Source organism: Lissotriton helveticus, chromosome 10 (assembly GCF_964261635.1).
Source record: "Lissotriton helveticus chromosome 10, aLisHel1.1, whole genome shotgun sequence".
NCBI lineage: Eukaryota > Metazoa > Chordata > Amphibia > Caudata > Salamandridae > Lissotriton > Lissotriton helveticus.
In genome coordinates, this window is record NC_136071.1 from 489651890 (window position 1) to 489678374 (window position 26485).

General features: G+C 41.6%; 1 protein-coding gene across 1 annotated transcript in view; it reads left to right on the plus strand.

The window, feature by feature from the left end:
- The window catches only part of MAPK8IP3 (mitogen-activated protein kinase 8 interacting protein 3), a 683833-nt gene that overhangs the window by 431357 nt on the left and 225991 nt on the right, over positions 1–26485 (plus strand). Inside the window, exons 17-18 of the mRNA XM_078662972.1 lie at positions 15563–15718; positions 16011–16176. Coding sequence (XP_078519098.1) covers positions 15563–15718; positions 16011–16176 — 322 coding nt within the window. The remainder of the gene's footprint in view (positions 1–15562; positions 15719–16010; positions 16177–26485) is intronic.

Here is a 26485-nt window from a genome sequence, read left to right on the forward strand (position 1 = left end):
ACAGCCAAAAAGAATCTAATGCAGTAGTAAACTTTTTTCCAGCTAAGAGCTGGAGCAAGTCTAGCTCCACATATAATTACCACTGGCACTGCAACATCCCTGCATAGAAAATAATGGAGCTAGGGGCGCAAAATAATAATAGCATTACTCTGTTCTGTATGCCCCTAAAAGTTCAACTTCAGGCATCTACATAAGTAAACACAACTATCATAGCTGTGTGGAGAGCAAGCACTTTTTTGTGAAAGCACACAACGTGTGCCAAATTAAAACATGTACTCCTGGCTCCCAACATGTTGGCAGATCCATAGCCCCTCTCCTGGTGATTCTTTCTCACATAATTGTCTGGCAACAGCTGCGCTGGTGCTACAGATCAAATTGTCCTGGTTGATCTTGTTTGTATGGAGGAACCAGCCAAAACGTGTTTTATTAAGGACCAAATCCAAAAGAAGTCATAGATGATACAGGGGGTAAATGAGGGGTACGTGAGTGCAGAGAGTCATCAGCAGTAAGCAGGCTTTCATTAAATCTGGCTCCACTTAATGTAATCATTTAGCCCATCTAAGTGTCTACAGCCTGACAAGTTTTGCCTGAAGCAACCACCAAATACACATTTAATAAGAATGCTCTCAGACGTCGTGGTGAAGCTTCTAAATATTGACTCTCTGAACTGAGGTGCTCTTGCAGCCTATTAGTCCTGCGACCCAATTGGATTTCCTGTCTTAACTCTACCATAATACGTCACCCGAGTGAATCATGATGAGTAAATGCCACTAATATTTACCACATGTGTAGCAAGAGACAACAAAGCTATCCTCCCATGCTAAACGTCTAGACCGCACCTTGCACATGTGAACAAATACTTCTGAAGCCAACATACACTTTGGGTACAGTGCTACAGCAAAGCCTAGGCCAGTACTCTTTTGTTTGATCTAATGGGTTTGAACTTAGTAGAAACTCATCCCACCTCAAAACTATGTCATCGGCTATGCCTTCCTCTTTCCTATCAACATGAATGGTGCACTGAAAAGGAAAGAAACAAAGAAAAAGGGACATGGGGATAAGAGATGATGAAAGAGGAGAAAGGCAGTGCTGAAAATGGTAGAAAAAAGTGAAAAAGCAGGAGCCCAGGATAACATTGGATGGGGCATATGAAAACAGTGCAGGAGGGCATCAGAGTGTGGAACAAGTGAAGAAAATAAAACAATGAAGACAAGGGTTCAGCTTTATTCCTCTATGTGATTTTGGTGGAAATGATGAACCAGATTTGGCTGAAGTATTATACTACATCCTTTCCTATGACAAGGGTTCTGGATCGAGTGCTTTTCTCCACTTCCTCTGAGAGATCATGGGTGTAGAGTTGTGCGGACTATGAGTGCTAAGACCCTTGCTGTTCTGCAGACTTAATGGAGGAAGTACGTAACTTGCTGGTAGGTTTTAAAGGTGTAGTTATTAACAGTTATGACGTAATCAGAGGGCAGGGGTGATTGTATGCTGAGGAATAAATAGGTACAATCCAGAGCTCTGTGTGTGGTGTATTTATTTGCATACTCCAGGGCTGGGAAGGATGCTACAAATATCGCCGAGGGTGGAATCTGTGCCCGAAGAAACAAGACTGCTCTCCCTGGAAGTCTGCACCATTGCAGCTAACTAGTGCCGCATGCACCCAATTTCGATGAGAAGCAGCTCGAAGTTGGCATGTGTGGAAGCAAAGCCCCACTCCAGCTCATACACAACCCTCGAAGAAGCTGAAGGCCCTGCAAAGGAGCACATTCGAAAGCCTTCCAAAAACCCACTGGTAAGGCCAAAAGAAGAGATACTGTGCCACAGCCGAACATAGAGCCATCATCGATACAAAGTGAAGCTCTAAATGCAGGTACAATCAGGTATGGTACAAAAAGCTGAAAGTGGTGACGAAATCGTAAATTACCGTCAAAAAAGAAAATGGCGCCTTATGACCTCCGATTAGATGTGACGACCCAAATACTAGCACACAACTAGTGCTTGCAGGCAGTACTTGCCAAGAAGGATCGCTGCTGTCATCTCAACAGCATATACTCTCAACAGCAGTAGAAAAGAGGGGAAGTACAATGCCACTGTGTTTCTGAAGACACCACCACCATTCAACATGGTGAAGAAGCAAAATATTGTCGCCAGATGGACTGCATGGATCGAGACGTTCGGAGATTTCATATTAAAGAGGGTAGGAGTACACTGCTTGCCTTTAACAGCACCATTACCCCATAGCGCCTTGGTAGTTGTAGTTCAGTTTTTCACACAAGCTCATAATATTTTTTAGCTAATGCCGTCTTTTGAAATCGTATCTCTAGACACCAGTGTTTCGGGATTCCTCCCTCATCAGTAGAGAATATTTACAGGTTGCTGGACATGCTGCCAATTTTCTCAGGTATATTCCCACTCATAGCGTGCAGGCGTTCCAAAGCTCGTCAGCTTGGGGGCGGCTCACAAGAGCCTTTTACCAGTGAAAGGGGGTAGGAGCACACTGCTTGCATGTAACAGAGCCATTACCCCATAACGTCTTGGTAGTAATATGAACTTTTTGTGAAAAATTGAACTACAACTCGTTGAGGCGATCAGTTTAGAGAAAGTACTAATGGCCACCAGGGCTGAAGAAAAGCAGATCCACAAGCCCCTGACATGGACGCTGGAACAGCGAGAAGTGACTCAGTGTTTGCCAGGAAGAGTAAGAACAAACACCAAGTAGACACATGCAAGGCGGCATCTACAAAGAAAAGGTTGTGTTTCTGATGTGGATTTTCATTTCCACTTGAAGACAAATGTCCAGCCATAGGCGAAACTTGCAAAGGCTGCCGAGAGGAGATCCACTTCATAACAGTAGAAAGTTCCAGAAACATTCTCGCCATGCCCACAAAGCAAAGAAGCAACATCAGTTATGATAAGACACAATCAGACAAAGTTGATTGTCGTCAACGTCATTATCGAGCTCCATTGTAGGAGATGGACATGCGATGACAGCATCGACCAACGAATGACAGGCACATGTAGGTCTCGCTGCTTGCAAGGAAGAAGGATGGATAAAGGCAGAACACCAAATCAAACAACAAAACTCATTTGGGCACTGCCCCAAAATTATAAAACAGGTCAACGGTTGCCCCATAACGTTTATTATAGAGAGTGGTGTGTGGATTAACATTATGCCTGGCGTAAAGTTCAACAGCCTGTCGCCTATGCCACGCCTCAACCCGTCAAACACAAAATTATACACGTGGGCCACTTCTTAACCCTTGCAGAGTCAAGGGTCATTCACAGCGGCTTTGAAATATAAAGCACTATCAGAGCAAGTGCCAATTCATATTCTTCAAGGAGCTTTGTCCAGTACTTACCTACTCAGCTTTGTCACCACTGCTGACTTGGTACTGATATATTTTCAATTACAACTTCCACACTTAGTCTGAAGTTGTGAGTCAGTTCCTGTCGTTGTTTTACGGCCTGGGCAGGCTCAAAACAATGAAAAAGAAACTTCACATCAATGAGGATGTTCACCCTGGTGTCCAGAGACAACACAGAGTCACTTTCCACTTTTAAGAAGCCATTGAGAAAGAACTAGAAAAACTGTTGAAGCATGACATCATTGAGCGCTTCACTGGTTCTACGTCATGGGTGTTGCCCATAGTGATGGTGCCAAAAATGGACAGTGAGGGTGCTGTGCATATCTACATAAATATGGGACCCCCTCTGTTTTTACTTTAATGGTCAGGGAAAGAGGGGAAACAATATATCATAACAACACAAACTTCCCTTATGACCTTCTGATTTCTACAAATTACAACATTCCTATTTTTAATAAAAGTTTTCGACACAAGGTGGATATTGTTTTCCTTTTAGAGTTTCTTTATTATTTTATATTTTTATATTATTACTTTGTATCATTCTTTTTAAATTTGAAACATTATTTTACAAAAAACACACATAATTAAGCATTAAGACAATTAATATCCAGGTACCAAACAGAGAAAAACAAAAACTAATACATGTTTACCAAAATGTCATACACACTCTTTCATCCACTCCACATTCATTCCCAATTCTGTATCGGATGGGTCACGGGTTGTTTTGTAATTAGTACGCAAGGTCGACGCGTTTCGGTGGGATAGGACCACCTTCCTCAGGACCTCTTAGCAGAATGCCCAATCTTTCACAAGAAAATCATATTCTCTGTATAGATATCAAATTTAGTTTATAGGGACAGATCACCTTTTCTATTTGGACTTCGTCTTCTGTCAGGGAAAGACTGCAGGGAATACCTATAACAGTCTAGATGATATCATTCCTAAGTGAATCACTCGGGATGGTGGAGAGCTGTGGCCTTTTATTCTGTAGATTACTTGAGGGACAGTTTTTCTTTTGAACTATGACGGGATTCTGGAACGAGGCTTTTTTTGAACGTCCACGCCACCCGAGTACTGAGCTTTCAAAATTCAAAGCGGTAATGGACTGCAACAGATTTGGTGACAATATCGAAATGATTTGAGAAACAGAAAACGAGCAGAATATAAGCAACTGTTGAATAGTTCAAAAGAAAAACTGTCCCTCAAGTAATCTACAGAATAAAAGGCCACAGCTCTCCACCATCCCGAGTGATTCACTTAGGAATGATATCATCTAGACTGTTATAGGTATTCCCTGCAGTCTTTCCCTGACAGAAGACGAAGTCCAAATAGAAAAGGTGATCTGTCCCTATAAACTAAATTTGATATCTATACAGAGAATATGATTTTCTTGTGAAAGATTGGGCATTCTGCTAAGAGGTCCTGAGGAAGGTGGTCCTATCCCACCGAAACGCGTCGACCTTGCGTACTAATTACAAACCAACCCGTGACCCATCCGATACAGAATTGGGAATGAATGTGGAGTGTATGAAAGAGTGTGTATGACATTTTGGTAAACATGTATTAGTTTTTGTTTTTCTCTGTTTGGTATCTGGATATTAATTGTCTTAATGCTTAATTATGTGTGTTTTTTGTAAAATAATGTTTCAAATTTAAAAAGAATGATACAAAGTAATAATATAAAAATATAAAATAATAAAGAAACTCTAAAAGGAAAACAATATCCACCCTGTGTCGAAAACTTTTATTAAAAATAGGAATGTTGTAATTTGTAGAAATCAGAAGGTCATAAGGGAAGTTTGTGTTGTTATGGTGCTGTGCATATCTGCATCGATATGCGACAGACCCTCAAAGCAATCAAGAGGAAAAAGGCATCCTTTTCTACACATAGTAGACATGATCATGCAACCTAACGGTGCCAAAGTGTCTCCCTGCCAAGGCTTGACTCTTACTTGCAGAAAAGCTTGCTTCCACAGGAGCGAAGATGGACATCTAATCTCCCACAAGGTAGTGCCCAAATGAGTATATATAATAACTCAATTAAAGGCTACTCCCTCTTGGGAGAGAAGAGACAGAAGAATAGACCACCCAAGGAAGGAGGCAACTGTACCTCTCTATGCACAACAAGGGTTTGTCACTACTGAAGACCGAACACTGTATAAACATAAAATAACAAAGAAGAGAGAAGAAAAGTAAGCATTAAGGAGCCTCTAAGAATAACAAACAGGTGTAAACTAAGTCTTATCTTCCTCCCCTATGCGTTCTTTGTGCATGCCCAAGGTTAGGTCCACTAACGATATCCCATCTATCATACGCCGATGATATTGTGCTATTGAGTCATACAGAAATTGGACTTCAAAGATTGATTAAAGTAACTGCAGCATATACTAAACTCAATAAACTGGAAATGAACATTGCCAAGACAAAATCCATCCGTATTAGGAATAATCCCCATGCCTCACTAAAAATCAAGCTGGATAATGTAACCATAGTAGAAGTCAGTACTTATAAATATTTGGGTTTTAATTTTGATAAAATGTTTACTATCATGCACACCAACAGTATGTAGTTAGGAAAAATAATGCTCTAATTCATTCATTCAAAAATACTAGATGGCCCCTCTTATCAACCATTGCTCTTTGTTATCAAAGCAAAACTGCTTCCATTTCTAACTTACGCGAGTACAGTGATGCATAGAAGGGACTCCAAAACATTGGATAGATTACAAATCAAAACATACAAACCGGTCTTTTGTCTGCCCTGTAATGCTTCTCCCGCTCAAATTCGTCTGGAATTTGGATTGGCACAGCAAAACATAGCAAGAAGATATAATTTCATTAAATCCATGCATAAAATATGAAATAATCAGTCCAGCCCCCTAATCAGTGCTCTATGGGAATCTGTGAATAATGATGTCAATTCAAGTTACAACAAATACTTGCCATCATCTTTACAACTAATCAAAGCGGGTGACATAGGGGACTTGAATTTATTGCATTCTACTTTCTGCCAAGCCATGAATAAATCAGCAAAAATTAATTCGCTAGTTGAGGACAAAAGCACATTTTCACGGCGTTCCCATGCTTGGATGACAATTCAAACCTACCTCACATTGCAACCGGAAACTTACCTTCACCTAACCTATCCGGTGTATTTCAAGAAAACACTATTGGCTATGCGCTTAGGTGAACTGGCATCTTTGTCAGACAGACCAGCATGGCGATATAAAGGACCAAAAACGTGCAGACTATGTAATGCTCCAAACGAGGATTTTGTGCATTTGGTCACCATATGTCCCAAACTGAATAATGTACGCCGTACACTTTTAAAGTACTTATTTAATGAGAGAGGGATTTGTACGTGCGGAACAGCTATCATGCGAAGTCTGGTCCCTACAGATCCTCAGCTAAACTGCAAACTTCCTAAGTTTTTACAATTTCACAACAAAGCAGTTGAACGGAATTGTAAGCTGCATACTATAGCATAAGGAATTTGCCTCACCTTATGAGTACAATACATTGATACTATGTTAAAACAGTAGTAGGATGTTGACATTTGGAGTTGTGGAATTTTATACTGATGTATACGCCACTTTATACCAACGGTGAAGAGTATCCACATTAATGACTGAAGGAATCTTACAATGTTAAGTTTTAAATGAAACCACAATATTTTCCTGTATCGAAGCAATATTAATTCATGTTTTTAAGACAATTGATTATCTTAAAAAGGATTTCTTTTATATGTACACCTAATTTGTATTGTGATGGTTTTTATTAACTAATAACAATAAACTAATTTCATTTAATTTCTTTGTGCATTCCCACATACTTGCAATTCAAATAGTATTTAAATGTACTTCCATCAAGCAAAGAAAAAGAAGTGTCTCTTCTGTAGCGTTCAACAAACAAAATATTTCTTCATTAGTGCACTGACGTTGAACTTGAGGAAGGTTATTTCCACAGCAGGACTATAGCATACATTTGCCACAGCCATGCCTTGACCAAGTAGAACTAAATTCAAATAAAAAAGAAATGGGGAAGATGCGGGAAACCTGCCAGCCGCTGACTCCAGCTAAGAGCGTCCGCACGGGCTGGAATGGGGGAGCCAGGCAGACTCAAGCTCCTGCTTGAAAAGACGTGATTAACCAAGATCCAGTTTCCTCTCACGGAGCGAAAAGAAACGAAGAGGATTATTCCTCTGGTTTAACGATAGGGTGGACTGTATCCGGGGACGAGAGATCTCCAAGAGAGATTCACTCGTATCAGTAATTGCTGATTAGAATCGGAATCGCAGGACTGGAAATCAGGTAGCACTGTGTGGTCCAAACTTCTGCAGGTAATTAGCCAAGCATCAAAGATTGTCTGAGGCCCTCTTTTATGTCCTTTGCGAATCACACAAGAAGATAATCATTGTACATTTCTGTAGTGAAACACAAAGAAGGCCTAATCCATTTCAGCTTTGTGGCCTCTAGTAGTATTGCATCTCAGGAGAAGTAGTTTGAAGCATGTTACACCACGCAATCTAACACGACGCTTGAGGTGTAACACTCCCGTCTTGAGTTGGAAGAGAATTGCAGGTAAATCACTACTTTTTCGACGCATTTTTGTTTGTTCAGATACAAAAGGTTGAGTTTTAGAGTATCATAATTTTCCAAAATATTTCAAGATGCTATACGTTGAATAATTCAACCTGTCATAAATGCTTTTAATTACAGTGATGACACACCGGTATTTGGAGCCACGCAGAAGGAGCATGATAAGGCTCTTACACAAATGTGCCAATTACTTACTGATGCAGGTCTCACTCTGAATTCAGCAAAGTGTGAGTTTCACAAGACCAAACTCAAATACTTGGACACATAATTTCTGATGGGGAAATGACTCCTGACTTTGATAAAGTGAAAGCACTGTCAGCTACTTGCACCCCACAAGATGTCACCATGCTGCAAGGCTTTTTAGCATGGCCAGTTACATTTGTGATTTTTTTTTACTGTAAGTGCCCCATTGAGAGAGTTGACAAAATGAAATGTCCCGTTCCAATGGTCTGTTGAATGTGATTAAAGCTTCAAAAGAATAAAACATGCAATTGAGAATGCAACCGAGATGGCCTACTTTGACTCCAAACTACAGACTGAGATCACAGTGAATGCAAGCCTGGTGTGGCAAGGGGCAATGCTTACTAAACATAATGGTCATGCAAATGCTCAGTGACACATTGTGGCTTATGCATGTCGGAGGCTGTTTGACCCAGAACTCACCTATTCTCAGTCAGAGAAGGAGAGTATGGCTGTAGTATGGGCCTGTGAACATTTTCATGTGTTTCTGTGTGGAAAGCGTTTTACTATCATTACAAACCATCAAGCACTACTCACCATCTTTGGAAATCAGTAAGTTAAGATGCCCCCTCACATTGAGAGGTGTGGTTTGAGACTGCAAGAGCACGAATATGCCATTGTACACAAGCCGGGTAAAGACTAAAACTCTGCTAATTATTTTTCACGAGTACCTCCTCATCGTCACAGTTCGACATTCAAAACAGCTGAGGAGTACCTCAACTTCATAGTGAAGTCCAGTATACCAACGGCCATATCAATAGAACAGATTATTAAGGCCAATGATGCTGACAAAAACATGCTTATCATCAAAGGCATCGTTCTAACTCAATCCAGGAGTGTTCGACCTCTTGCTGAATATGTCGAATTTAAAAATATTTACAGGTATAACTGTCTGTGACCAAAGAGGGTGTGTATTGAGAGGTTCAAGAATTGCCATACCTGAGAGCCGAAGACAACGGGTCATTAAACTACCTCATGAAGGACATCCTGGCTACCAAAGGAGAACAAGTGTGGGTCCAGCGCCCTAGACGAACGATATGAGAGGGAACAAAAAGAGTGTTATCTTTGAAGCTGGTCATGTAGTTTACGGTTGTAGGTTTATTCTTTAAGTTATGTCTTAAGCTATAGGTGATCAGTAAGATGGTGGATTCCTATGTAATGCCCCACCAGGAGCAGCATCCTTGTTGCTCAGCCCATCCACTCCAACTGACATTCATCCAAGCACAAACACTCTCAACATTCTAATGACCTCACACGCTGGCCGAGAAGTAGGGAACATAGAGACTATGGGGGGAGTCATTATACAGCAAGAGGAAGAGGTGTGGCGCCGCGGCCAGGGCGACTGACGCTGGAATCTGGGGACCACGGTTCGATCCCCGGCTCCGTCGGCAGGTTAGCCCAGCACCATGTGACTCTGGGCAATAGCTCGCTTAATCTTCCGGACGGCCCCCAGCGCCTAGAGACCCTTACGGGTGATTGTGCGCTTTACAAATGTGGACTTTACTTTTACTTTTACAGCAACAGGTTACAGCACAAGCCCACCGTGGTTATTAGTCAACTTCCCACTCCACAACGGGTGAACGTCGAAGCCACCTTGCTATTTGGCGAGAGCCATGAGAACAAAGCTGCCACAATGGACAGTAGACTGATCCTTAAGTGATGACAAAGTTCATGTCACAAACACTTCTCGTAAGTGCAAAATGGAGACTTATGCTGATTGGCTTTGGAGAGCCCAGAGACAGTCTTCAATGAAGGCGACTTAGTCCCAGTCAAGCAGAAGCAAAAGCAGAAAACACACTCCTTTTGCTGTCGATCCTCTGAGAGTTGTGACGTGCAAAGGACACCTGGTAACTGCATATCATCCCAGACAGTCCATCACACATGATTCATTACATTTTAAGCTTTTACCTCTGCAGTCGTCGGCTCCTGCAGCTACAAATGAGGCCATGTAGCCTGACAGTCCATATCAAACATCATAACCCATACCATTGATGCATGAGTGAATCTCAACTACTTCATGCTACTCAATCAGGCGGACTAGTGCCAGTGCCCCCACGACTCCTCGAAGAATTATAATGTAACTGTTGTTTGTATTTTTTATTTAACAAAGGGGAGGTGTCGTGCTGTATGACTATGGGCCAGATGTACGACACTTGCATTTTGCAAGTCGCAAATTGCACCAAATTGCGACACGCAATTTGCGACTCGCAAAATGCAATGTACAACAGTGTCTCAGACACTGTTTGCAGGCCTCATCAATATTCATGAAGCAAGCACGATTTGTGACCCCATTGGGAATGGCTAGCACTCACAGGGATGATGCCCTGGTGGGGTCTGCAGACCACCATGTCTGGGACTGCTTTTTAAATAAAACAGGGTTTTTAATGCAGCCATTTTTCCTTAAAGGAAAATGGGAAGCATTTAAGCATGAAAAATGAAAGTTTTCAGTTACATTTTAAAGGCCCGGCAGTGGTCCCGGGGACCACTGCCTGCTTTTAAAAAATATTTTCGCACCCATTCACAAAGGGAAAGGGGTCACCTGGGGACCCCTTCCCGTTTGCAGGTGATTTACCACCCTTTTGAAAAGGGTGGTAAACTGCAAGTGTCATACCAATCATACATTTGTGTGAAATCGCTATTAGGAAGGGACGCCCTTGGCAAGCCCCTTCCTAATAGCGAGTCACAAACCATATTTTGCGAGTCGCTAATAGGTTAGCGACTCGCAAAATATGGTTTGTACATTGGGCTGACCTACTTTGCGGTCGCAAATGGGCCAAATTCCTGTTTGCGACCACAAAAAACTGTCGTACATCTGCCCCTAAGTGTGCGAGGACCCTTGCAGTTCAGGGCCGCCTTAATGAAGGAAGTATGTCACTTGTTGGGAGGTGTTAAGGTGTGGTTTTTAATGTTTATGACAAATCATGGAGCAGTGTGTGATTTTATGTTGAGGAATAAAGATGGACAATCCAGAGCTCTGTGTGTGGCATATTCATTTGAATGCTCCCGGGCTGGGGAGCACACTACTATGGACACTATTGAAGGGAAACATGCTGAAGGCTTCCCAGGAATCCTGGTAATATTCTCTTTCCTTCACAGTGATCCACAGATGATTTGACACCAAGCACAGGCCAAGAACGAATCAATTCAGTTGGGTGACATGCATCACCCTGTGCAATCATTCATGGTGATTACAGTTCTCAGATAGTGCAAGGGTCCTACATTTCTGATGGACACTTCCACTTGCAGATTCCTCACATTTTGAATCCTCACAGGTTCCAGGCAGGATTTGAAAAACATTCCATAACTTTTTTGTGCTGGCAGGTACCCCCCCATCAGTCTCCATCACACTTCCATCATTCCCTGAACATGATGATACAGAGCCACAAACTGGTGTCTCCCCTGCACACTGATATTAGTTAATTATTTTCTGCACCTATTGATGCAGGTCTGGAGCTTTGCTCCCCTGATTTCAGTTCGATTGAGTACAATTTGTTGGGACTTCCAAAGATTTGGCAGAGTAGCAGGTATGTTACTACCAAACACTTCTGTCACAACCCTTTGCTGGTCACGGACCTGCACAACATCTGTGTGTGGTGTCTAGGGTCTAAACCTAACTCCCGTCCTGTAACAAGCACTCTCTTGTGCCCCTCAAGGAGATCAGGGAGTGGTTGGTTAAGCTATACATTACAAAACTCAATTTAAGAGGCCATACCCATATTGGATCACTTTCCTCGGTTAAGATGGAAGCAAAATACAATGCTTCTCAGAAGGATAAACAAGACTACCATATCCATGGGATCTGACTCAGGCTTCTTTCTCCAAGTCTATTCCAGTCTCTAAAAATATTCTGGGCTGTCCTTGGATCCAAAGCTCGTTACAGCCTTTAGTGAAGCCATGCTAGATATCTTTAATATCACAACAGCTTGATCTGGTCTGATTTCTGGCCCAAAGCAGCCTTTGAGAACACCATTTGCTGTTACACCTGGTGGTATTGTCCTTCATGGTAGCTGACCCCACAGGAAGTCTGCCAAATCTGCATTCAGTTACCTTTACTCCCTTTCATAAGGCCTTATCAGTTCTCATCCAAACATCACCGCCAGTGGCTCTGATGACATTGATTCGGAACCCGCTGACAAGAGGGTCCAACCCCTCGTTTGAAAAAATCCACTACATGCCATGCTATACCATAATGATGCTCGACTCTGTTTTGAAAATTATTCTTCTGGTAGTTCCACTACCATGAAGCCAGAGATTTACCAGAAAAGATGGCAAATTTTGAGTTTTGACAAAGCTCAGATACCTCACATGGTCCCACATGATGAGGATGATGAGTGGGCGAATAATTTACTCTCCCCTTCATTACCCTAATGCTGGCCTTTACATAGTTTTATAGAATGCCAGTGGTCTTGGTACTTCCTCTGAGTTGTCTCTGGATTCTGCAAATTTTCCCCCCACTAAGTAGAATGCATAATTTTACGCCAGTAATTTGAAGAGCTGCAGAAGTATTGGAACTTAGTTTCTATATTGAAAAGGGGTAAGAAGCAGTGCATTGATGTTCAGCTGTTCATTGGACTCACTGGGACAAAGAAAGAAAAAGTGGTTCCAAAGTGAACTTTGTCCTGCTGAATTTTCCTCTGAACCACAATATTTTATGCTTTTTCCAAAGTGGTTCCTCTAGAAGACCTCAGAGCTCATTCCTCTATAGCAAAGGCTGCAACATTGACTCTAGCTAAGGATGTTCCAGTTTTGGATGACTGCTACGGCGTTATCTGGACTTTCATCTATAATTTCACCAGATTTTACTGTACTGATACATAGGTCTGTAGGAAAAGTAATTTTGCCCATTCGTTCCGCAGACATTCTTGCGTATGTCCTCTCGTCAGGCCCTCCACCTATTGGGAAGATAAGGCTTTAGTACTAATTTGTAAGGTTAAGAATCTGGAGGTAGAAGTATTCATCAGAAAAGTAAGTTATATATCTTCATTAAGAATGAATTGAGTGGATACTCCATCTACCCCAGAGATTCCTTACTGCCCTCCCACCACCACGTTCTGTGGAATGGACTTTCAGGGAGTTAGTAAAATCCCAAGTTCGATTTTACTCACTGCATGTATCACTTCAGTTGTCCCTGCATCTGAGGGTGTGGAAAAAATAAGGAAATCTGCTTTCACTGTGCAAGTATGCTCTTTGGACATGTGTGGGCATGTGTGGGCAAAACAGTCATGATGGAGGGTGATGGTGCCACATGCCGACACATCGAAGTAATCAGTGCATTTTCCAGATCTTGTGTGGCACATGGGATGATTCAAAACGTTAGGATGTTGCAAATATATAGACTATCCACCATACTATCTGCAGATTTCCAACAATATTGCCACCTTTGTCAAAAGGTGGTAAAAGAACCAGTGGAAGAAGTTTAAGTTGAGTCTCAAAATATCCTTTATATTTGCCAGTACAACCTCTTCCTCCAAAACAAGCCTGCAGCAGACCATGTTTCCTCTGTGCTATTGTGATGCAGTTGATTGACTGTAGTACCAGAACAGAAACCTCCTATGTTTTGTGTCAGAGACTATCCAGTGCCAGTATAAGTAGCTCTCCTTTGGTTCGAGCTTGTCCCTTACGTCTTCACCCAGTTACAGCTAGTGGTGGTGGCTGCTTTGTATTAGCAATGAGTGGCCATTTACCCTAATTAAAAGACTTGTTAGTGATAACCCTCTCAGTAAGTAGGCCCTGAACATTCTGCAATGCCCCCACCCCACCAATACAAAGAATGTTTCATTGAGGCTGTGCTAAAATCAGAGCTGGAGATGAATGTATGACAAAATATAGAAAGACAAAATATCGACCTACAAAAATATCGGAGCAATAATATCGATGTCAACAATATCGACATCCTATCTACAAAAAGGTATGTACAAAAATATCGAAAACAAAATATCGATGTCAAAAAAACATTTTTTTTAAATATCGTTTTTTTAAATTAAAAAAATATGTAAAATTAATAACACCAGTCTCTTCCTGCAACAGGTCAACTGGGTTAACAGTCAATTGCCTTTTTGCTTAGGCTCTTCAACACAATGGTCGTATCAGCATTTGAAGTTACTTATGGGTCCTGTCATGTGTATTCAAAATGCTGTCTAACCTACACCTTTTCTATCTTGTGTGTCCTCTAACTTTAATTGGGGGTTGGGTGCCCAGGTCTATGGTGAGCCTTCACCTTCAAAGATGGAGTATCCTCTCTTATCCAAGAGACAGCAATGGGAACCCAAAGGTGCACAGTTGGAGCATGTGTGAGTGGGATTGCAAATGAGACATGTGTGTACGTGTGGCCCCTTTGTGATGGGAGGGTTGAATGTTCTCTTTCTTGTGGAGTTATTTCATCTTCCGTGAGGTCTTGGATTGCGAGCAAGTCATTCAAAATCATTCCCACTGTAAAATAATGTTTAATAACACTTTGTGTTGCACAACAGAACCATTGTGCTACTTTAAGCTTAAGGAAGAAGAGTGTGTATTTGAAAAACACTTGCTTTATTTCTATGCACTTGGACCCTGTTGGTAAACTGTGCCTAGGTTGCATTTTGTCTATTTTTCTCCTTTAAGAAACAATGTTACAGACCTGGCCATAATACTGAACATGAAACACTACGTGCCTTATTTAGAGGACAGAACACTCTGACAAAATGTCACAGACATTGTGCCCGCCATATTACAAGTTCCAGAGGTTATGATGCACTTGTAATATGGTGAGCGGGACAGCTGCCATGTTTGTGATGGAGTAATCATTCAGCAAAACTCTAGCTTAGGCCCCAAGTCTTATAAGCTCTTGATACAACTTCAAGATACAATATTCGATTTTGCCAAGTAGGCCTGGCATGTGAGTTTCCAAAAATGTTTGATCTGGCTTTTGGTGTTGACATCCTTGCAGTTTCCTGTTTCATAATCTGTCTGAAGAATTGAAAACTGAAAAGGGGCTAATGTAAAAGTAACAGCAACGTACTCACCAGTAATAATGTTTTTTTAGTTTTCCCATGCACGCTCCTGCTCCTCTTCCCAAACTGGGCTGAGGCCATTCCCCTTTTCAATCTTTGGGAGATTAAATATAAAGACCAATCCAGTATACAGAACTTAAGCCAGGATGTGATCAGAGACATTTTGGTGTGGTGTAGCATTTATCCACCTTCTCGTGCATTTCTAATTCATTTGGATAGTTTGTAGTCCTTTCATTCTGTACCATAGGTTTGTCAGAGTTGTTAGCCAATGGGAATTAAAATACCAGTGTAAAAGATGAGTAGCTCAGTATGAGAAGCGGTTATACATCTAATCCAATTTTCTCCTATTTGTTTATTCTATCTGATAGCTTTGGTGTGCAGCAGGGGTCGACTTGACTGGGTGGAGACCTCTTGAAGAGGATTTGAGTAATGGACTGAAGTCATCTGGACGGGACCCTTTAACATGTGACAGAGAGGTGGAAGGGGAGAGCAAAAGTAACCACACTTCACCGGAAAAGAAAAAGGTAACTACATTCTTGAGGCTTCTCTTCCTGCCCCTGTCCAAAAGATTCCACATCCTTTGTTGAATTGCTTGTCCTTATGTTTGTCCCTCTGTTCATAGAGCCCATCCATCTATGCTCTTTTGAGTAGGCATTCTCTACACAGTCATTCAGTATTGCCTTGATACACCTATCTGTCTTATTCTTGAGCCTCTCTGAGCTAGCTCCACTGAACTGCTTGCCTGATTTGGTCTATTTTTCTCATTGCTGATGACTGTCATTTTCATCACACATTTCCTGCCTTCCTCTCCCTCAGACAAAGGAACTGCATGAGATGGATGCTACCTCCAGCCGAGTATGGATACTCACCAGTACACTCTCGACCAGCAAAGTTGTGATCATTGATGCCAATCAGCCTGGCACAGTGGTGGACCAGTTCACTGTTTGCAATGCACATGTGCTCTGCATCTCTAGCATCCCAGGTGAGTAAGAATGAGCTTCCAATTTATGAGAACATAATGTATAACTTCTTACTATTAAAGAAACACTGTATTGAAGAATTTCATAAACATTTCAATCAATCAAGGATTTGTAAAGTGCAGCAAATCATCTGTGAGGGTCTCAAGGTGCTGAAATTGCTGCTTGCTTTGAGGTGATATGTTCATTTGAACTCCCAGGTCTCGAGTCCTTTCCTGAATTGCTAGAGAGATGGAGTGGTCCTGAGGTGCAGGGGATGGTTGTTTCCAAGCTTTGGGTGCAGGGTGTGAGAAGGAGCATGATCCACTGTTGCTACAGCAGATCCTGGGGGTGTCAGTTTTTAAGCTTTGGTTACGTCGGTATCTTCCGCCAAGATCCCTTTGCTCGGAATCAAATGCAATATCATTGTTCCTGGAGTAAAAGTCGCAAACTAGGGTGGGAGAAGTTTTATAGGCAGTACCTCCCGTCTCTGGAACAGCCTTCCCTTATTCCTGAAAAAGGAAATGAATCTCCACTGCTTTAGAAAAAACTAATAATTTTAAAGAACAATGGTTCGAGGTAGGCCGTAAGAGGTCCTTAGAGGGAAAAAGAGCGAGTATTTAATAAGTCGCTAGGGAGCAATGGTAGTAGGTAAGGATAAGAGTTTTTTTATTTTTACTCTTTTCTCTTAACGATATACATAAATATATATACTGTATTGCAGGTGCTCAGGTGAATAATACGGTGCAGAACGTGACATAAGTGATCAAAGTGAACGGACTGTCACACAACAACAAGGATAAAAAAGCACAACAATTATATACAATAGTACAAGTGAAATTCCTTGGGTAGGTCGACGGCGTTTCGATCTATATTGTTTTAGATCTTCATCAGGACAGTTGAGCCTCCTGAAACTACAAGAATTTCAATTACACTCTGTTTCCTGTATGTGTACTTTACTGGCATTCCTACATGTTTGCTTTAATATGCCATTGTTTGAGTGCTCCCGGGAAGGTAAGAAATTAGACTTAAAATAAATTAAATGAAATGGATTCTACAGCATGCACATGTGCTTATTACTATACATGCGTTTTTTGAAGGAATAATAAGGGGGTTATGTGATTTAACCTCACCCTAGTGCGTGGCGCTTATGCAGACACAAGTTATATATAAGCGCATGCATTTACGTAATTGGTTTGTCACAATTTTAAAATGTACCTTAGTGCGTGGCGCTCATGCAGATACAGGTTGTATGTAAGCGCATGCATTTCAGTAATTGGTTTGTCACAATATTAAAATGTACCTTGCCGGTGGGTAGGGCAAGGATAGTCATTCGTACAATACAGCTGGTTGGGTGTCGCTTTTTTCCAAAGAATCTGCAGGTAATGTAAATTATATAGGCATTGGTTGGGCTTGGTCGCTGTAAACATGCATTAACTCTGAGCGAGTATGGCAGAATTAAGGGGCTAAGAAATAACCATATTCGCTGCTAAGTTCAAGAAACTTACTTTAAAAATTATTGGAATTGCGTCTTTCAATGAGGAATTCAAGTAGCGCTCGTTCACTTCTATGTAGGCAAGGGTCCTACTTGAACTTATAAATCGAGAGACAAGAGTAATTATTAGAACCTATGAAGTGCTATTAGCCATAGTTAGAGAGAAGCGGGCAGGGCTACTTACTTACAGAAGATTAATCAAGTTAAAACACAATCAGTGTTGAAGGAGGTTCCAAAAGCGCATTCGTCGCTATGGTAGAAATTCGCGCCTGAAACTAAAAAACATTTTGGTCAGTGCGTGGCTAGTTTAATTAAAACCAACACGGTGGGCGTAACCGTGTGGTCGGCGCTACACTTACTGAATCGTCGTAGTTCTGTGTGGCAGGAGAAGGGGGTCCGAGTACCTCTTTCGCAGTAGCTCACAATCAGGCGAGCGTCCATAACTCCATTAATAGCGTGTTGAGGTTATTGCGCGCGCAAGCCCGGAAGCGTATCTGGGGGGAGCATGCGCGTTGAGGGATAATGGGAGCATGCGTTCGTGATTAGTGTTGGAATTGGGCACATGCGTGGAAAGAGTTGCGAATAAGCTAGTTGCGCAGTGATTAAAACATTCTTAATGGAAACTTAACATATTACTTGAAGCAACCAGGCTAATCCAACGTTAGAGTAAAACATTTTAGAACATTTTCGGAACAGTGTTCAGTTGTAGCTTTACAGAAAAAGGAACCTTAAGCAGTGACTAGTTAGTGTATATTGCTAAATGAATTCACATAACAACATCCCATAACAATATCCATAGGTTCTGATTCAGGTGCACGTGTTCCACTCATCGAGAGTGTTGAGTCCTTTCTCAATTGTTTTACAAAAGAAAATCCATTTGCAAACCAGGCGATTTAGTATTGTTTGTTGATTGCCTCCTCTGGCATTAGGCATCAGTTTGTCAATAACCTGCCACTTTATTTCATTTTCAGAATGTCCCAGTTCGAGGTAGTGTTCCACCAACGGAGCTGTTGTTACTTTACATCGGATCCTGCTCCTGTGCTGAGATATTCTGGTCTTTATCTGTTGGGTCGTCTGTCCGATGTATAGTAGTTTGCATGGGCACTCAATACTGTAAATCACATTCTTTGAATTACAATTGGTGAAAAAATTAAGATTGTGCTTACAACTTCCATACTCGAATACTTTAGTGTTGGTGGTGAATTCGCATGCCATGCACTTGTTACACTTAAAATGCCCTAGCACTGGTGGGAGATTCAACCTAGTTTCAATTGTATTATTAGCTATTGGGTTGCTGGCTGCTCTTACTAGATGGTCCTTCAGATTACGACCACGTTTAAATGAAAACAGGGGGAGCCCGGTGTTTAACTCTAAGGGATCCAATACATTCCAGTGTTTCTTAATCATTTTAGTGAGTTTGTTACTGGCTGTATTAAAGGTGGTGACACATGTAATCTTAGATAGGGCTTTTTTAGGCTGAGGTTCAAGTAAACATTCTCTGTGTGTGTACCACGCCCTTTTCATCGCCCTTCTTACCAGTTTTCGTGGGTAGCCTCTTGCAGTTAGTTTTTTGCAGAGAATTTCTGCTTCAGTAAAGAAATCTGCTTTATATTTACAATTTCTCCTGATTCTCAGGAATTGTCCATAGGGCAATCCATCCCTCAGAGCCCTGGGGTGTGCACTATGGTATTGCAGGAGAGTATTGCGTTCCGTAGGTTTGCGGAACAGTGTGGTGTATAATTGGTCTTCTTCGCATTTAATGGTCACATCAAGGTAGTCGATTTGATGTCTATTATATGAGTGGGTGAATTTAAGGTCAGTTTGGTTGGTATTTAACCATCTACAGAAATTATTTAGTGATTTTTCATCACCACTCCAGATCATAAGGACATCATCGATGTATCGATGCCATGATTTTATTTGATTGCGAAATGGGTTTGTGTTGTTAAGAATGATGTTAGTTTCTATGTCATCCACGAAAAGAATCGCAAAATTGGGGGCAAAAATCGCCCCCATGGAAGTGCCCTTACACTGTCTATAGAATGTGTCTTTAAATAAAAAATAGTTTTTGGTCAGGGCTATTTCCAGGAGCTTAATTATAAATTCCGTGGGGACTTGATGTGGTGCCGGGCGGTTGTCCAGATGCCTCTTGATTACATTGATTCCTTTCTCTTGGGGGATATTGGTATAAAGTGACTCTATGTCTAGAGTCACTAAGATTTCACTATCAGGACGGAATGGGTGTGTCTCAATGAGATTGATCAGGTGTGTGGTATCCTTAACATACGTTGCAGTGTCTTGAACCATGTCGCGGATGAAGAAATCGATGTATTTTCCCAGGGGTTCTACAACAGACCCACAACCTGAGAGTATAGGTCTCCCAGGGGGGTGTTCCATATCCTTGTGAACTTTAGGCAGTGTGTAAAGCACAGGGGTACGTGGATTTTTATTGTTAAGGAATAGGAATTCGTTCTTACTCAGAAAACCTGATTCAAGTGCTTCTTGGGTGACATTAAGGATTGTTTCACTTATACTTTTAATGGGATTGCCTCTTAGTTGTTCGTAGTGATCTTTGTTGTTGATCTGGCGTAAGATTTCGTTTTCATAGGAGGTGCGGTCTTGGATGGCTATACCACCGCCCTTGTCACACGGTTTTATGACAATGTCTTGGTTTTGTTTGAGTGTGATCAGACTGTTCCTTTCTTCCTTACTGATGTTGTAGGGTGTGAATCTATAACTGTCCTTTATTTTGTCCAGATCACGTAACACTAGGTGTTCGAAGGTAATTACTTCTGGTGGCATGGTTCCACTAGTTGGACGGAAAGAGGAGGGTGGGCGTAAGCCTGTAGTGTCATTCCTACTGGGTCCTTCACGGTTTTTAAAGAAAGTTTGCAGTCTTACTTTCCTGAAGAATTGCATAATCTCAGCTTGAATATTGAACCAGTTAGGTTTTTCAGCAATTACAAATGAGAGACCTCTACTTAGAAGGGCTATATCAGTAGAATTCAGCTGATGTTGGGACAGGTTTAATATTGGTATTGTTTCTGCGTTGGTATTAGTTTCTGATTCCCTATCTAGTATTGGTAGCCCCATTGGTAGAATCTGTTCCTGGTCTGACGTTCCCCCGGGGGGAAGTTGTACCTGGGTTTGGGTCGTGTCTTCCCTCTCCCTCTCCCCCGGGGAGGGTCTGTGTGCCTCTGCTGGCCTCTCCCTAAAAAATGGGGATTTGTGCCAGCGGAGGTACCAGGTCCTTCTGTACCCTCCGAGTCTTCTGATTCTGCTGAGGATTCAGAGAAAGTTACTGGTGCTCGGTTTCTAAACCGGCCCCACGAACCAGCAGGGACTCTTTGCTGGTCTGGGGGACCCGCAGTAAAAAAATCTTCCCGAAGGTACGGGTAGGTTTTTTCTTTGTTATATTGGTTGATAACCTTTGAAACTTTAGTTGTTTTTTTATGGTGCTCGAAGCTCTCAAAATCCTTAATAGTGCGATCTATTTTCTCTAAAGCTGATTTGGCGTCAGCTAGACAATCCAAATCTCGAATTGCTTGTTCTAGAGCTGCAATTTCTTCTAGCTCTTTTTTGCTATGTTCAAGGGCGGTGTCGATGCCCAACACCATCCAGTGGCGTGAGCACGTTGTTCCTATGTGTGAGAAGCCTAATTTGAATTTGGGGTCTTGGATAAAGATAGCTGGTACGTTACGTACCTGGAGGCCTATTGGGATAACTTCTGCTCTTAGATAGTCTGTTAACATGCGGGCATGAAGTTCTGTGCGTATATGTTTTTTCCTTAGATGTTCTAGTTCAGCTAGTTTCTCACTGGCTGTATCTGTGGGGGCCCTAGGGTTGGTTACGGGACCTTTAAACAGTGATGGACCTGAAAGTTTTGAGGCGATATATTCTTCTGTGTACGTAACAGCTGTGTTTGTAGACATTATCTAGATAAGGGGACTGGGTTTTTTGATGTTTTTTTTAAGAAAAAACACTCAGCGAGTGATACCCTTGCAGTGTAGCCACTGCGCATACAATGTTTGTTATAAACAAGGGAACCCCATACAGTAGAACCTGGGGTAGAACGATAATTTTAAAGAACAATGGTTCGAGGTAGGCCGTAAGAGGTCCTTAGAGGGAAAAAGAGCGAGTATTTAATAAGTCGCTAGGGAGCAATGGTAGTAGGTAAGGATAAGAGTTTTTTTATTTTTACTCTTTTCTCTTAACGATATACATAAATATATATACTGTATTGCAGGTGCTCAGGTGAATAATACGGTGCAGAACGTGACATAAGTGATCAAAGTGAACGGACTGTCACACAACAACAAGGATAAAAACACACAACAATTATATACAATAGAACAAGTGAAATTCCTTGGGTAGGTCGACGGCGTTTCGATATATATTGTTTTAGATCTTCATCAGGACAGTTGAGCCTCCTGAAACTACAAGAATTTCAATTACACTCTGTTTCCTGTATGTGTACTTTACTGGCATTCCTACATGTTTGCTTTAATATGCCATTGTTTGAGTGCTCCCGGGAAGGTAAGAAATTAGACTTAAAATAAATTAAATGAAATGGATTCTACAGCATGCACATGTGCTTATTACTATACATGCGTTTTTTGAAGGAATAATAAGGGGGTTATGTGATTTAACCTCACCCTAGTGCGTGGCGCTTATGCAGACACAAGTTATATATAAGCGCATGCATGTATAGTAATAAGCACATGTGCATGCTGTAGAATCCATTTCATTTAATTTATTTTAAGTCTAATTTCTTACCTTCCCGGGAGCACTCAAACAATGGCATATTAAAGCAAACATGTAGGAATGCCAGTAAAGTACACATACAGGAAACAGAGTGTAATTGAAATTCTTGTAGTTTCAGGAAGCTCAACTGTCCTGATGAAGATCTAAAACAATATAGATCGAAACGCCGTCGACCTACCCAAGGAATTTCACTTGTTCTATTGTATATAATTGTTGTGTGTTTTTATCCTTGTTGTTGTGTGACAGTCCGTTCACTTTGATCACTTATGTCACGTTCTGCACCGTATTATTCACCTGAGCACCTGCAATACAGTATATATATTTATGTATATCGTTAAGAGAAAAGAGTAAAAATAAAAAAACTCTTATCCTTACCTACTACCATTGCTCCCTAGCGACTTATTAAATACTCGCTCTTTTTCCCTCTAAGGACCTCTTACGGCCTACCTCGAACCATTGTTCTTTAAAATTATCGTTCTACCCCAGGTTCTACTGTATGGGGTTCCCTTGTTTATAACAAACGTATGCGCAGTGGCTACACTGCAAGGGTATCACTCGCTGAGTGGTTTTTCTTAAAAAAAAATCAAAAAACCCAGTCCCCTTATCTAGATAATGTCTACAAACACAGCTGTTACGTACACAGAAGAATATATCGCCTCAAAACTTTCAGGTCCATCACTGTTTAAAGGTCCCGTAACCAACCCTAGGGCCCCCACAGATACAGCCAGTGAGAAACTAGCTGAACTAGAACATCTAAGGAAAAAACATATACGCACAGAACTTCATGCCCGCATGTTAACAGACTATCTAAGAGCAGAAGTTATCCCAATAGGCCTCCAGGTACGTAACGTACCAGCTATCTTTATCCAAGACCCCAAATTCAAATTAGGCTTCTCACACATAGGAACAACGTGCTCACGCCACTGGATGGTGTTGGGCATCGACACCGCCCTTGAACATAGCAAAAAAGAGCTAGAAGAAATTGCAGCTCTAGAACAAGCAATTCGAGATTTGGATTGTCTAGCTGACGCCAAATCAGCTTTAGAGAAAATAGATCGCACTATTAAGGATTTTGAGAGCTTCGAGCACCATAAAAAAACAACTAAAGTTTCAAAAGATATCAACCAATATAACAAAGAAAAAACCTACCCGTACCTTCGGGAAGATTTTTTTACTGCGGGTCCCCCAGACCAGCAAAGAGTCCCTGCTGGTTCGTGGGGCCGGTTTAGAAACCGAGCACCAGTAACTTTCTCTGAATCCTCAGCAGAATCAGAAGACTCGGAGGGTACAGAAGGACCTGGTACCTCCGCTGGCACAAATCCCCATTTTTTAGGGAGAGGCCAGCAGAGGCACACAGACCCTCCCCGGGGGAGAGGGAGAGGGAAGACACGACCCAAACCCAGGTACAACTTCCCCCCGGGGGAACGTCAGACCAGGAACAGGTTCTACCAATGGGGCTACCAATACTAGATAGGGAATCAGAAACTAATACCAACGCAGAAACAATACCAATATTCAACCTGTCCCAACATCAGCTGAATTCTACTGATATAGCCCTTCTAAGTAGAGGTCTCTCATTTGTAATTGCTGAAAAACCTAACTGGTTCAATATTCAAGCTGAGATTATGCAATTCTTCAGGAAAGTAAGACTGCAAACTTTCTTTAAAAACCGTGAAGGACCCAGTAGGAATGACACTACAGGCTTACGCCCACCCTCCTCTTTCCGTCCAACTAGTGGAACCATGCCACCAGAAGTAATTACCTTCGAACACCTAGTGTTACGTGATCTGGACAAAATAAAGGACAGTTATAGATTCACACCCTACAACATCAGTAAGGAAGAAAGGAACAGTCTGATCACACTCAAACAAAACCAAGACATTGTCATAAAACCGTGTGACAAGGGCGGTGGTATAGCCATCCAAGACCGCACCTCCTATGAAAACGAAATCTTACGCCAGATCAACAACAAAGATCCCTACGAACAACTAAGAGGCAATCCCATTAAAAGTATAAGTGAAACAATCCTTAATGTCACCCAAGAAGCACTTGAATCAGGTTTTCTGAGTAAGAACGAATTCCTATTCCTTAACAATAAAAATCCACGTACCCCTGTGCTTTACACACTGCCTAAAGTTCACAAGGATATGGAACACCCCCCTGGGAGACCTATACTCTCAGGTTGTGGGTCTGTTGTAGAACCCCTGGGAAAATACATCGATTTCTTCATCCGCGACATGGTTCAAGACACTGCAACGTATGTTAAGGATACCACACACCTGATCAATCTCATTGAGACACACCCATTCCGTCCTGATAGTGAAATCTTAGTGACTCTAGACATAGAGTCACTTTATACCAATATCCCCCAAGAGAAAGGAATCAATGTAATCAAGAGGCATCTGGACAACCGCCCGGCACCACATCAAGTCCCCACGGAATTTATAATTAAGCTCCTGGAAATAGCCCTGACCAAAAACTATTTTTTATTTAAAGACACATTCTATAGACAGTGTAAGGGCACTTCCATGGGGGCGATTTTTGCCCCCAATTTTGCGATTCTTTTCGTGGATGACATAGAAACTAACATCATTCTTAACAACACAAACCCATTTCGCAATCAAATAAAATCATGGCATCGATACATCGATGATGTCCTTATGATCTGGAGTGGTGATGAAAAATCACTAAATAATTTCTGTAGATGGTTAAATACCAACCAAACTGACCTTAAATTCACCCACTCATATAATAGACATCAAATCGACTACCTTGATGTGACCATTAAATGCGAAGAAGACCAATTATACACCACACTGTTCCGCAAACCTATGGAACGCAATACTCTCCTGCAATACCATAGTGCACACCCCAGGGCTCTGAGGGATGGATTGCCCTATGGACAATTCCTGAGAATCAGGAGAAATTGTAAATATAAAGCAGATTTCTTTACTGAAGCAGAAATTCTCTGCAAAAAACTAACTGCAAGAGGCTACCCACGAAAACTGGTAAGAAGGGCGATGAAAAGGGCGTGGTACACACACAGAGAATGTTTACTTGAACCTCAGCCTAAAAAAGCCCTATCTAAGATTACATGTGTCACCACCTTTAATACAGCCAGTAACAAACTCACTAAAATGATTAAGAAACACTGGAATGTATTGGATCCCTTAGAGTTAAACACCGGGCTCCCCCTGTTTTCATTTAAACGTGGTCGTAATCTGAAGGACCATCTAGTAAGAGCAGCCAGCAACCCAATAGCTAATAATACAATTGAAACTAGGTTGAATCTCCCACCAGTTCTAGGGCATTTTAAGTGTAACAAGTGCATGGCATGCGAATTCACCACCAACACTAAATTATTCGAGTATGGAAGTTGTAAGCACAATCTTAATTTTTTCACCAATTGTAATTCAAAGAATGTGATTTACAGTATTGAGTGCCCATGCAAACTACTATACATCGGACAGACGACCCAACAGATAAAGACCAGAATATCTCAGCACAGGAGCAGGATCCGATGTAAAGTAACAACAGCTCCGTTGGTGGAACACTACCTCGAACTGGGACATTCTGAAAATGAAATAAAGTGGCAGGTTATTGACAAACTGATGCCTAATGCCAGAGGAGGCAATCAACAAACAATACTAAATCGCCTGGAATGCAAATGGATTTTCTTTTGTAAAACAATTGAGAAAGGACTCAACAATCTCGATGAGTGGAACACGTGCACCTGAATCAGAACCTATGGATATTGTTATGGGATGTTGTTATGTGAATTCATTTAGCAATATACACTAACTAGTCACTGCTTAAGGTTCCTTTTTCTGTAAAGCTACAACTGAATACTGTTCCGAAAATGTTCTAAAATGTTTTACTCTAACGTTGGATTAGCCTGGTTGCTTCAAGTAATATGTTAAGTTTCCATTAAGAATGTTTTAATCACTGCGCAACTAGCTTATTCGCAACTCTTTCCACGCATGTGCCCAATTCCAACACTAATCACGAACGCATGCTCCCATTATCCCTCAACGCGCATGCTCCCCCCAGATACGCTTCCGGGCTTGCGCGCGCAA